Consider the following 14,854-nt stretch of genomic DNA (forward strand, 5'->3'; position numbering starts at 1 on the left):
ACTCATGTTAATTAATATACAACATTTACATGTTCTTAACAGTGTTTCAGAGTGCTATTCAGTTTATGTGTAATCGAAGACAATATTGTGTGATCGTTTAGCAAGCAACCATGTGAACAAATAATTACTGCAGAAACAAGTTAAGATAAGTAATTCATTGTACTAATATTTAAGTATTATATCATTATATTAACATATGAACTAAGCATGTCATGTTTATCATATTAACGCATGTACTTTTGAATAAGACTTAAAACAAGTAACATCTAAAATATTCGTTAAGTCTTACTTCTCGTTCCTCCATGATATATGGGTGAATCAATAAAATGGGTTTAATCATACAGTTCATTAGCTTTGGATGTGATGTGTAATTTATCAGTACATAAACATATCAGCCCTTTTTACATCATCAGTCTCTATTAAATAGGCTGTAGTGATATCAACATTTTTGTATTTTTTGTCTCCCTGTCGTTTAAATTGTAAGGGAAAATGGCAACCCATAATATTTCATTGAGATTGTTTGAAGCTCAAACTTTCATGTGCTCCTTTGTAAACTGTTATTAAAATTAGGGAAGAACTATAACGCACATAATACTACATTGAAGAATGTGTGATGTCAAAAATTGAATGTCATTTTTTCCCCTAGTTTCTTAACTAACGAAAAAAGAATGTAATCAATGCAATATTGTCTTAAGCATGTTTGATGTCAACATTTTAATATCATTTTTTTTAAATATAAGAACAATCCAAACAGTTTTACCTTAATAATATCTGGCTTTCAAAGTATAGCGCTGAAATAATATTTAGTAACGAAATATGTCCAACTGAATGTCTTCTGTGCACAAGCTAAAACAAGGGTAGCCACCAGCTAATTACCACCCCGTTTTAATCACTAGAATCACACTCTGTTAATAAATCTTCGAGTACAGTAATTTCTTTTTAATGTTGATTCGAATACATACCTTTCTGACTTGGCTAAAAATTTGTCTCCAGAAAGTAGTGAGCGCCTTCGATAACTGAGACTCCGGTTCAATATCTCTTGTTTCTTGTGGAGGTGAAAGGAATTCCAACATAGCAACGCAGTTCTTTCCAGTAAAGGAAATGCTGCCAGATACCACCTCAGCATCCAGACACTGGTCGTAGTTACCAAGATGTATCAAATGACCAGATAGCAGACCTTCTGGTATTTTCGTTGAAGCATCGAACACTGGGAAAGAGAAGACGAAATATAAGTGGAAATGGATAATTCGCTGAAAATGTCACTGCAAATTACATACACAGTATGTCAGAAAAGTAACTGAACGTTTTTCTTTACAGAAGAGTCATTTAGGGGGCAGGAAGGGGCAATTGTCCCCTGAGTTTCAGATTTATATATGGGGAACCAGGGCAAGAGTGAACACTTTTTATAAATCAAAGGATTGCGGGTAATGGTGACAGCGAAAGACGTAATATCTCTTTGATGTAAAGACTGTTATCTCTAATAACATATACAGTCTAATTGCGACAAAGCAAGCAGAGGATGCAGAGGAATAACAGTTTTGGCGAAGGAAAAATTTTCTACTCTTGTCCCATGTGGTGGGGTAAGAGTAAACAATGGTTGGGGCAACACTGTACAGTCGAATGAAAACATAGAAGCGTAGACATAAACGCCAAGAAACACTTTGAATCATGGGTACGTATATACTGGTGACATGGAACTACAGGAAGTTATAAAATACCAAAGACATTAGTGTCAAATGGAACTGCCAACAAAAGTTACAGTAATATATCATACATGTTATAATGACAAAATATGAAAATAGGAGGAATCAGTTCAACATTCGTCACAAAAATGTTCCGTGCGGTACTACATACGTACACAGTGGTCACACACGTATACAGACTTCCTTTGTTTAAAATTGGAATATTATTAATGAGACTGCTCATTGCATATGACACAGGAAATCTACATTTCAACGTTAGGGGTATCTGGAAAACAGTTTCCCACAGAATTGGCACATCATATCCATGTTGCCCGGTACAGGTATATTTGATTGATGAGTGATGCTTTGTAGTTGATTGGATGACTTGGATGTGAATTACTTGTTTACTGTTCCTAGCTTCTTTTGTGTTCCCGCGCAACATTGCCTGTCGACATTCCCATGCAGTATGGCATGTGCTCAGGCTGTGAATTTCAAAACGATAATTCAAACGTTTTGTTAGTAGTCTATGGCCGCCAATTTCTCTTACCTCTGCAAATGTCTTTTACTCAACGTTATATATTGGCTCCTATATTTTCTTTACCCAACTATATCACAAAGGGCAACAGTGAACGTTCACGCTTGTCCCGTACACTCTTGCCCCGCCTCAGGCATCTTTCAATCATTGCCCGCCATCCCCAGTCTAAGGACTTTTTCTTTTTGCTTACTACTGATAAGAAATACGAACCGACACAGCTTTGCCATGAAATATTTCCAGTCCTGTAGCTTCAATTGAACCTACATTACATACTGTGACACGACCTACGAATCTTTTACTGCTTTCCTTCTACGGTAAAACAAACTTTCCACTCTGCTGTACTTCACACTTCACGCACACGGCTCGTTTCCTTTTCCGTTCTGACATGTGCAATGCCGAACTAGTTTTCAACATTCGCTTATTTACCGACGTTGCCAACTCTTGCCCCGGCGTTCACTCTTGCCCTGGTTACCCATAGATGTTATCAATAGAACAGTAGTAAATCAGTGAAAAATGCGAAATATTACTTATCAAGGTGTCTTACCCCCCTATCCGTCAAACAAAATCTGAAATGACACTCATTTTTCTTTATATATATAGCCATTAGCTCCATCTACTGAAGCAATATATCATAGGATAGCTTGATATACGCTCAACAAAACGAGACCTCAATCATGAGAAACAATTAACAGAGTGTCAAGTTAAAGCAAAAAAGTTAGTGCATCTTGTGTCACCTTGTCACAGAAACAGGATGGAGCACAGAGCTAATATTAAATTTTCTTTCAAGCTAGACAAAACATTTACACAAACATTGGAAATGATGAAACAAGTGTATTGTGATGAGTGCTTATTTCATGCGCATGTTTTCGAGTGGTATACATTATTCCGGGACAGTCTTGAGTACTTGGAAGACGACACAATCCAGACAGACCAAGAAACAAAAATCGTGATGAGTTGGTGGAACAATTGTATGAAATGCAAATTCTTATCTGGGTGTTATGGAGCGTTTGTGGAAGCTAATCGTTCGCGCGTAAGACCAGAGATTGAGCGCCAGGCAGTTGGTCTTTATTGCACGACAATGCACCATGTCACAAAGCCGTCGCAGTTCGTGACATTTTGGATTTAAAAAGTCTCTGTGTTTCTACATCCTCCTTATTCGCCTGACTTATAGCCGTGTGACTATTTACTATTTCCAAAATTAAAGTTACCCATAAAAGGAACATTTTATGACAATGTTAGACGTCCTGTCTGCCATGATGAAGGTGATTGAGGCGATTCCGAACAAGGACATTAAAAACTTTACACTAGCATTGGTTGAAGGTACGTTTTGTTTAATTGTTAAAAAGTTCCGTTATTTTTTCGGCATACTGTGTAAATTTCATTAGTACTAGCTATGTATAAAAGTTTCAGATTTGGCAGTGAAATATCATGTTATTAGTAATGCTTCGCTTATAACATATAGTGCAATTTATGAAATAAATAACATGTCAGTTTGTACTGTCCAGTTGCGTTAGTTTGTTAGAGGCATTTATTTTAATCAGTCGCAGTGGGGTGAGCTGGAATCCTGTATAACAATTCTCCATTTTACCTCAATTTCTCCTAATGTGTTTGAATGTCCCTGCAGAAAAGTCATGGCTGTCCTTTTTATATATAAATCGTGGATAACACCACCTATGTGTTAGGAAATACGAAAGTTAGCATCACGTGTTAACCAAACTGTTAGTACGACGCTAATTACACGTTATGAAAACGTCTCTGAATACGGCTGCTTATGCCTTGTAGATCTGGCTACATTTTCAGTATTTTAGTAAAATGACTTAAACCAGTGGCCGACGCTATTTAAACAAAATTTGTACGTTTCAATACGCAGTATTCCGTTTAAACGGACAAGAAAAAACTTTGATTTAACACTAAATTATTGCACTAATCATGCAGATTTTCAAACGCAGAAACACTAAAAATCGTCAAATAAAGTGATTGACGTTGTTTAAACAAATATTGATTTATATGTATAAACGAGGGGTGACTGAAAAGTTTTGAGCCTTGAGGAAACTATATGAAGTACAGATTTGGTAATACCTTTATTTTTCAACATATTCCCTTGGACAACAACACACTTGCTCCAGCGGTGCTGCAGTGCTCTTATCCCAGTAGGAAAAAATGTCTTAGATTGTGACTACAGAAACACTTCCTCGGTTGTCATGACGTCATTATGGCTTGTAAAACGTCGTATAGCTAGAGCCTTTTTTTAGATTAAGGAATAAGTATAAGTCTGAGGAGGCCAGATTTGGAAAATAGGTAGGATGAGGAACGAGTTCAAAGCATCATTCATGAATAGTAGCCATGGCAACTGCTGATGTGTGGCCGGAAGCATTGTCATGATGGTAGAGAACGCCTCTGCGTATCATTTGTGGCCTTTTCTCTTGCATTTGCACTCTTGCATTTGCAAGTTTTTTCAAAAAGTAACTATAGTACTGTCTTGTGATGGTATGATCTCCTTGAAAGTAATCAATGAATATCACACCTTAGGAATCCAAACGACATCATTTAATCAGCGGAAGGGATCAACTTTGCCTTCTTTCGGTTACCGGGAGGAGTGACGCTTCCATTGTTTGGATTGCTGTTTTATTTCTGCCTGGTAGTAGTGTACCCAACACTAGTCCATAGTGATGAATCGACAGAGAAAATCGTCCACATCACGTTCTAACAGTATCAAATTGTCCACGGATAGGAGGTACCGAGTGCGTTTTTGTTCGGGAGTCACAAGACGTGGGACGCATCGAGCAGAAGCTTTTGATAAACCAATCTCATTCTTCAGAATATGACCTGCTCGCTCTTGTGATATGCCCAGCCTGTCTGTTATCTGTTGAGTTGACAATCGGCGGTCTTCCATGATCGTATCAAGTACCAGGCCAATGTTTTCTGTGGTTGTAGCACTTGATGGTCTCTCAGATCTCGGCTCATCTTCAACACTCTGCCTACCACACTTGAATTCCTGAACCCGCCGTTTGATGGTGGCATATGAAGGGGCGGATTCACCTACGGTATTGACGATATCCTGGTGGATCTCAGACGCCGGAATTCCTTTTAATTGCAGATACTTGATGACTGACATGTACTCGATTTTTTTCCATTCTCCCAACTTCTGCCATCTCACTTACTTATAAAGCCTATACAAGACAAAAGAAATTACTTAGAACTAAGAGTTTGATACACATTAATATCAAAGGCTGTACTATTCTAATGCACATAATTATTATATTCTAGATTCTCATTTCCTAAACTTTTCAGTACACCTCATATATATATATATATATATATATATATATATATATATATATATATATATATATATATATATATATATAGATATAGATATAGATATAGATATAGATATATATATATAGATATATATATATAGATATAGATATATAGATAGATATAGATATAGATATAGATATTGCAGTTGTTAATCTGGCTATATTATTCAGTACTCTATAATTTATGGACATCCAGTTACTAGAATGGTAAAATTTAAAGAGAATTATCTCGCTAGAAATGTTGAGAAGCATATTACAATGAATGAATACGCATGTTCATCAAAGCTGGAATCTGAATTCCGATCCGAATAGCTATTGTCTATAATATATTGACGGCCTATAATATCCGGTCTGGCTTTTGAGAATATAATTAAGATTTTCCATTGGTGATTATAAATCAACTTTAGTTCGTCCAATTTGATAATGAAAAACGGACGAACTTGTGTACATGCTATACAGTTAGAGCAATGCTACTGTGAAACATAATTTCAGTACTCTTGGAGGCTACTACTGATGTGAAGAATACAATTATTTTCCTATATTTGTGTACTTTTTTGTTTTTCCTATACATAGCTGGAGCTGACTCTTTAAAGTAATAGTAATGATTAATTAACTCTGTACGATTCACATTATACAGTTAAGGCAAGAGCTCATCCGATACCAGTGTTAATGAAGCTTAACATTTCTTTTAAGGAATTTTTTACAAGAGGTAGGTAAAAGCGTAAAACTAACTTCACTGATTCAAAGTAGTTTTGGTTTGAACACTGCAGTTGTATGCAATGTGGAAGTATAATTTAATTTAGTGTCGAAATTATATGGAGTCAAATTAATTTTATATCAGAAAACTAGCCTCTGGGTTTGTTGCGGAAGGCTACAATCATGCCAAATTTCATCATTATAATTCTGCCAGAAGTATCTCAACATTTTGTGTGTAGAAGATGTCCCATATAAATAACATGGGAAAGATTTTTCAGCTCTCCATAAGATCCCTGTAAAGTTAGAAATTTTTATTTTTGGTGATTTAGTTGGGTAAAGCTAACGAAAACGTACAAGTGAACCAAATTTCACGTTTCTATTCCAATTCCAAGTAACTAAAATAGAACGTAGTAGTTCCAAAATGGTCAATTTAAATAACATGGACAAATTTCTTCATCCCCTCTTTAGACCTCCTAAAATTAAATATATATATATATATATATATATATATATATATATATATATATATATATATATATATATATATATATATATATATATATATATATATTCAGGTTTGACTACTTTTCTGTGGGTTAGTCTAGAAAACCTACAATCATAAAAAAATTTAATCTTTCTAGTCCTACAGGAAGTGTCCAATAATTTTGGGGTTTAGAAGATGTCACATATAAATAACATACACAAGTTTCTTCAATTACCCGTAAAACCCCATTAAAATTAGAAATTTTTGTTTTTAATGATTTTGTTAAATAATCCTATAGAAAACGTACAAGCATACCGAATTTCAAGTTTTTGTTGCAATTCCAAGTACGTAAAACATGAGATTATAGGTTAAAAAAGAAACAAAAGACCCATTTAAATTACATAAAGAATTCCTTCATCTTCCATTAGAACCCCTAAAAATTAAAATTATTGACTTTTGGCAACTTTTCTGTAAATCAGTCCCGAAAACCTACAATCATATCAAATTTGATCCCTGTAGCTCGACAGGAAGTGCCTCATCAGTGGGTGGCAACGTCATTGATATTTTCGATAGCTGAATTTCTGTGATGAATGGGCTATATTGGCACAATACTTAAAATAGTGTAGCTAAATCAGAGTGGTGCAGAAGGTGCTTCAATATTAAATGAAATAATTATGTACATGTAGAATATATACAATAACAAGAGAACTCAGAGAGTTCAGATCTTAGTCAAGGGTCATGAAACGGAACGAAAACATTTCCACATAACCTAAATAAAAACATTGAAAGCTTTGTATGTAATCTGTGAAATATGTGTACTTTCTGCACAACGTTAGTGACAAAGAAAAAATATATATATACATAACCTCCTTGGCGGAAGTAAAAATAATAGCAGTATAGTAATGATAGCGGTAATTGCTGATGATACTTATGATTGAAGATCTGATGAATGACATTGTAATTACAAAAGACTCAAAAAGTTTTCCATAATAATAACTTTTCAAATATGAAACATATTGAGCCTCTTGTTCACGAGATGTCCTTAGTGTTGTCAAGATTAGGGTATATAGATCACACTAGACAGGAATATCATCTTTTGACATGTGATAGTTGAAAGAGGGAGATGAGCAAAATGTGGTGGATATTACGTAATTAGACGTAAAGTATTGCACCGAAGGACGAGTGAATGAATTTTACGCAAAACTGAGCTACATTTTACAAGTTTATTTCGATAAAAAGGCTATGCTGCGCAGGCTCGCGGAAAAAAAAATCTGTTTTTTTTTTTTATGGCCAAGATAGGTTATCAAAAGCCATAATCAAACGATGGTTTTGTCGTGTTCGTTCTGGGTGTCTAAGATATTCCTCGTAGACGGCAACCAATCATAGCAAAAGTGAATAACGTTCTGGCAAAAGTCGAGAAAATCGGCATGGGATCTCTAAGGACCTAAACATGCATCAGCAAACAGTGATAGAACATTTGGAGAAAACTGGCTACAAGAAGAAACCCCACTCATGTTATGACTCAAATATTAATACTTTACTCGATCGAAGTTCTGTCAGCAAATATCTACTGAACTCGAACCACTTCTGAGCCCTTGCTCAAAAGCAATGAAAAGTGGATAACTGAAGCCAACAGTATGCGGAAAAGATCCTAGTAGAAGTAAGGAGTAACTCCACAATGCGTAGCAAAGTCCGCGTTGACACTCAGGAAGGTTATACAGTAAGGTTGACGGTTCGGACGGACATTGTGTATTACGAGCTATTGCCCCAGGCAGAACGATAGATTCGATACTGTTTTCGATAATTGACGCAATTGTACCTATCAAGTAAATAGTAACGGCCAGAACGGGTATGGTATGCTTGATGACAATACCATACCAAATACGTTTCTAACGACCTGTCAGAAATTGAGATCACTGAACTTGGAAGTTTTAATGCGTCCACCGTGTAGCCAGGATCTGGCACCGTCAAACTTCCATCTTTCTCGGTCTCTGCAGAACATCCTGAATGGTCTTGACTTAACTTCAAAAGAGGCCTCAGAAACTATATGTCACCAGTTTTTAAAATTGGGAACTATGTGTTTCAATCCCAGCTCGCGCCAACTGAACTTTGCGGCGGACAAACACCGTTGCATGGGTTTTCTTGTAGTTCTCCCGCTTCCTCCGACTTCCTTCATTCCAGCATTTCATTCATTTCTCATCACCACCGTCTCCGTTAGCCTAGCCGGTATAAGCGTGGGACGTAAAATTTAAAGATTTCATTTTTATTTTCATTTTTGGAAACTATGTGTCTTTTATAACAATAGAATTATTGTATTGGCGGAAAAATGGAAGATCATCAAACCAAATACTGCTTGTGTTATTTCATAATGCTATTTTCGAATCAAAGTTAATATATTCCCAGTTTTCACTTCCAACGACTCAATAATTTTTATAGAACCTAGCAAGGGCGCTGATCATGGGGCCCCTCAAAGCTCATGTGAGCCCCCCTCATTGTATTTGTGAATATAGAATATTTGGTATAATTTGAATGCAATTTGTCTTCAAATCCTCATATATATGCTGTCTGCATCTGAATGCCCCCCCCCCCCAAATTTACAGAGAAATCGGCGCCCTTGGAACCTAGTACAAATAAATGATTCATGCAAACACAAACACTATTTTTGAACGTACTGTAAGGTTTGTTTAATTTCATTTTATTGTGTGTTATTATTTATATTTTAAAATGAAATTAAACGAAATATTTCAGTTTAACGTCTCACGATTATCCTTTAGGCTAAGGGATACGGATGACTAATGTAAGTGGATTATAATGGAAGAATTGGTGGAAGGAGAAATTGGGACTAAACGGAATCACGCCAAGGAAACCCATGGACACGATCTTGTCCACCACAAGTTTACATGGCCGAGGATCGAACCAGGGACCTCACGAACCAGATGTAAGCGCTCTACTACTGAGCCACCATTGTCTGTTTATATTTTAAATTACAGTTACATATGGAAGTTTCAAAATATTTTAAGTGCTTAGGGCATCTGAGTTTGTTAATAAGGCCCTGTCCAAAACTGCACAGTAAATATATGAAGTATCTTAAACAGATATTTTAGCACTTGCAGTAGAGGGTCATTAAAGTGAAGCAATTAATTAAAAATAAAATAAAATACATTTTCAGTAATTATGTGTAGAGGAAAATTATTCAAATATGCTAAGAATAACAAGGTAGAGGTTCTCACGGGCCCGGCCTGGCCTGTGAATTTGTAACATTTGTCCCGATCCTAACCCATGTGATAATCATATGAGCCCAAAATAAGTCGGAATTACAGAAAATTAATAATTAATACAAACTTTTATTATTTACAACATTTACAGGTTTAATTTTGCAGTTTACTTTTGCAGCGTTTATTTTCCACTAATATATATATTTTTTCTTTTTGTAATTTTGCAATAATATTTTCGACACCCATTGTGTTGCGATTCAGTTTCAGCAACATTTAAGTGAAAATGGGAATCCGATATTTTTTTGTAGAAAATTTGTGAAAGAAATGCTTCAGAAATCAGCAAAAGAAATAATAATAATAATAATAATAATAATAATAATAATAATAATAATAATAATAATAATAATAATAATAATAATAAACTAAAATATAAACTAACATTGTCTTGAAGAAGAAAAAAATAAGAAAACTTTTTCTGAATCCTTTTGTTCCTTGAATTCAGTGTAAGAAACAGTACTTTCATTCACAGACAAGCTAAGCATGTTTATTTCCGTTACTTTTAGTTTTTTTTCTGCACTACACAGTTTTACTTTCTATTGCATAATGATAATCAGAATTTTAGTATGGGCGTCTCAAATTACAATGGGCGTCAACCAAATTTAGATGTGGTTTAAAAATTCTCCAGAAAGAACGATCCGATAAATATCGTTGTAGAGTATGTTTAGAAAGGTAGGCACGAAACGGCACGAGAAATATGATTGTATATTTAGAAATTTATGGCCCGTGCCCGGCCCACGGGTAGGGTTGCCAAGTGCCCTGTTTTTAACCGGCTTGGGCGGTTTGTTTTACTGTTATTTTGATTAAAGCCGGTGACCGGACAAACTTCTTACCAGTCCATTTATGACCGGATTTTTCCAAATTTGTATCTAGTTCGAAGCAACTTAATCTAGTTCGAAGTATAGATTTAAGAAGTAACTTTCATTCTGTAAATCGAAACTGTCATTTTTCACCATCATCTGTTTAGATAATTTTAAAGAGATGACAGGCACTGTATCTGGGAAAATTTGAAATTTACTTAGAAGGAATTTTACACATTTATTGAAAGTGAAAAAGGACTTAAAGGAATTTCCTGTCGTTGAAGTACAAGTTTAAAGAATAAATTTCATTTTCCAAATCCAAAATTGTCACGTAAGGATTAATAAACTTTTCTTCGTTTGTTTTGACATTTTTAAAGAAGTGGTAGTTACTGGTAAATACAATAAAATGGCCAATGCCGATTTCAGTTTCTCATTTATAGAACAATGTATTTATTAAGCTTATTAGTGATTAGTGAATTTACTAAGGATATGCAGAAAACAGGTGCTAATGCACTTTTGTTCACGATAGTACATTTCCTTCCCATGGATGTGTCCAAACAGAGATACTTCACACTTATACCTATATCAAAGGGAATTTTGAGGAAGTGCCGGTTTTTTTTATTTTTTTAGAGTTGGCAACCCTACCCACGGGCCGGGTTGGGCCTAAGCCCGCGAGCTCAATCCAAGCCCGTGCAGACCTCTATAACAAGGGCATAGTCCGTGAATGAACTCAGAAGTTTTTGGTGTTCAATGGAATGGAACATGGCTATTGTTTCCTCCTATATGTCCATTTAAACAGTAACTCCTATAGAAAGTACGAAGCACAAAGTGCAATATGATTTGAACATGGCAATGAGATATAGTGATCTTTTTCCCAAGAATATAGATTACTTGCACACCAAATTTGGTTTTGATCTGGTCAGTAATTACCGAGAAATAAAGTACCACATGCACACAAATACACACAAATACACCTGGATTGAAACTAGAAGTTTTTTTATGCATTCACCAAGACAGAAGCGTCATTTCAGATTTTGCTTTGGGGGATGGGCAAGACCCCTTTTAATTAGTAAAATTTCGCGTTTCTCACTGATTTACTACTATTCTATTGATAAAATCTGTATACATCTCAAACTCGGGGGGGAATGCTCCTCCCTGCCCCCCCCCCCTAAATGACGCCCCTGCACCAAGAGCTAACAAATATAGCCTAACAAAGTTACTTACTTTGGATTGCTCCGAGGTCGAAGTTCAAAAGATTCTGTAAATAAACGGCAGCTTGTTCCGCACACAAATCACTGGCTTTTCCTGCAACATTTAAAGTATATATATCAACGAAATTAATGTCGGTATTGTTCACTAAAGAGAATAAATAATCATTGTTAATACCATGTTTTAAGTAACTTTGAGTGCATGTTGCAACCTGCCAAAATAGGACGAACCACAACAAGTTGAGAACTGGTTGCCTGGAATCCATGTTGGATGATGATTATTTTCGACAAGATTGAACTTGAGAAAAAGATTTAAGAACAGTCCAACCACATGATAGAGCGAAGCATCAATGGAATAATATTTGCTTTCTTGTAGACGATTTTTGTCTGTTGGTACAGAAATGAATATCTTATCATGTTTTTTTTTGACAGGAATCTTCCATGTGAAACACGGTAATTGTGTTATGTTATCAGTGAATACTGATAATGATAAGCCCATATTTTGTGTATTACAGACAACAGATTTAGCAAAAAAGAAATCAGTTAAAACAATTTAAATAACTAGATGTAGGTAAGATAAAATTACAAACAAAATATCTGATTACTGTTGACAACTATCATGATTTTATGAGCATAATTGCCAACAAGAGTACTTATAAAGGTATAGAGTTGCCAACCATCTTGATTTTATCATATAATCTCCTGGTTAACAGCTCTCACGTCCTTTTTCCTTGGCGTAAGTAGATTGTTTGCAAGAAAATAGAATAAGGGCCGACTCTAGGCAATTTGCCGCCCCCTTGCGATGGCGTCATTTGCCGACCCCTTTATCCAGAAAGAACAAATCTTAAAAGCCACGATTTTAAGTATGCTACCACATCATAAACAACAAAGGGGAGGGAAAGTGAACTCGCACTCAGAAACGGCTAAACACTACAAATACAACTTCGTTGTTTGTTCTTTTAAATAATAATCTATTGTATTATTGAAGTATAAAGCAAACACACCTGCAGAGGAAAGAAGGTAATCCTTTTTATAGAATTCAATATCAAGCTTCAATCTCAATATATCAGTTTGCAATTCCAGTGCAACTAGATATTTTACTTGTATTTCTTGATTTTACTTCTATATCTCTTATTATTATTATTGTCGAGTATTATTTTAAAAAATGTTTCCACCTTCAATGATAAGGAATTTGTTCGTGAGAAAGACAAGAGTAGTTTCCATATCAAATCTGCGATAACTAACTAAATTGAACAAGTGTTCGCTACTGTTCGAGAATTGAGTTTTTGTATTTGACAAAAATCAAGCATTTCATGCCGGGATGTGTTTAACCATTTGCTTTAGCACTGTGCATATGACCTTAAACTATTGCTTATGAATGTAATATTCATATAGAAAGCCAGCTTCGTAAATTTAACTGTCATCATCATCATGAAGTATGTTTCCAACAAAGAAATTTTTGTTTTAAATAATATAGTTATGACAGATTTTGACACCGCTCCGTGCAAATGTACGTGTTACACGTAGGTAGATCCGACCTTGGGTGGAATGGCTCCTTAGTTCTGACAATTGAAAGAATGACCACAGGCAGGGGTAAAAGTGGATCTGGAAAGGTAAGGGGACACATTAGGCCACGGCGTACCCCTTGCGATGGCGCCGATCCTGGGGAAGGTCGCCCCCTAAAGCTCATGTGGGCCCCTATGTATTTTTATGAATATGATTTTTAATATGCATTTTTATTGTTATATGTATTGTTAAATGTATTTATTTATGAATGGGCCGCCCCAAAGTTACAGAGAAATCGGCACCCTTGCACCTTTGCTTATCTTTGCCCATTGTAATTTTTCAGAAAGTGGGTGGATGGCATCCTCCCGCGTTCCCTCACACTTTTACCCCTGACCAAAGGTTAAGCACGCGGTCTAACAACATTTTAGAGTAGCGAAAAGTGTTCTCGGTGTACTTTTCTTCCCAGGCCTCCACTAGTTACGTTTATGATTCTCTAATGCCAAATTCTTGTCCATGGCAGTTTTCACATATATTAATACGAAATACCAAATTATGGAAAAATATAAAACATGCATTCTTGTTGGGGTTGTCATTCTTTTCCGGCTTTTTATCTTTTTTCATGTTCCGAAGACTTCTATTTAAATTATATTTGTATTTGTCAGATTTATATTTGTCATTTTGTCCTTAGAAATTTACAAAAAGTGAAAGTAGTTCTTAAACAGTTTGCCTCATCTGAGCAATTAAGAACATTTGCGACTAGACTTATAAGGGATCCCTGATATGGTATGCATTTTTGGTGTATATGAAAATTTAATCTTTCCGAGTAATGCTCGGAAATTTGCACAAGTAACAATAACAAAGAAACATTTAGTGCATTTCTTACACAATTTGTCAATTTCATTTTGCAATTCCAAACATAATGCGTCGATTGGAACAGTGTTTTCTCTAATAAACGCTCTGTGACAAAATCAGAGAAACTATTTATTAATACAGATTGTTATAATAAAATATAAGTTTAAATACATGACTTATGGAGGTTTTACAAATACTGCTTCAACATTATGAGCACAATTATAAGGTAAACTGTTTTCAAATTATCTCTATCTGTCTATATGATACGATATGCAGATGATACGGTTATTATATCTAAGAAGTGAAGAAAGACTATAGGAGATGATTCCTCCGGTCTTCCCTCCCGAAACAATTTGTGCCAGTCAAAAACACTTGATGGAACCATGACATCACTCTCATGTGATCATGTCATGGATATCACTCGTAGTTTTACCCAGTTTGACACAAAACTTCACCATGTAATGCAGCTGTAACAAATGATTCACTGCGGAGATGAGAA

The 14,854-nt window shown here is 35.4% G+C and overlaps 1 protein-coding gene across 1 annotated transcript in view; it reads right to left on the reverse strand.

The window, feature by feature from the left end:
* The window catches only part of LOC145670486 (nose resistant to fluoxetine protein 6-like), a 71,251-nt gene extending 58,900 nt beyond the window's left edge, over positions 1 to 12,351 (reverse strand). Inside the window, exons 1-2 of the mRNA XM_081739208.1 lie at positions 12,014 to 12,351; positions 963 to 1,207 (exon numbers count right to left, since the gene is read on the reverse strand). Of these exons, the coding sequence (XP_081595334.1) occupies positions 963 to 1,207; positions 12,014 to 12,263 (495 nt within the window). The 5' untranslated portion in view covers positions 12,264 to 12,351. The remainder of the gene's footprint in view (positions 1 to 962; positions 1,208 to 12,013) is intronic.
* Between the last annotated feature and the right edge of the window lie 2,503 nt (positions 12,352 to 14,854).

This window comes from Thermobia domestica, chromosome 14 (assembly GCF_964235325.1).
Source record: "Thermobia domestica chromosome 14, izTheDome1.hap1.1, whole genome shotgun sequence".
Taxonomy (NCBI): domain Eukaryota; kingdom Metazoa; phylum Arthropoda; class Insecta; order Zygentoma; family Lepismatidae; genus Thermobia; species Thermobia domestica.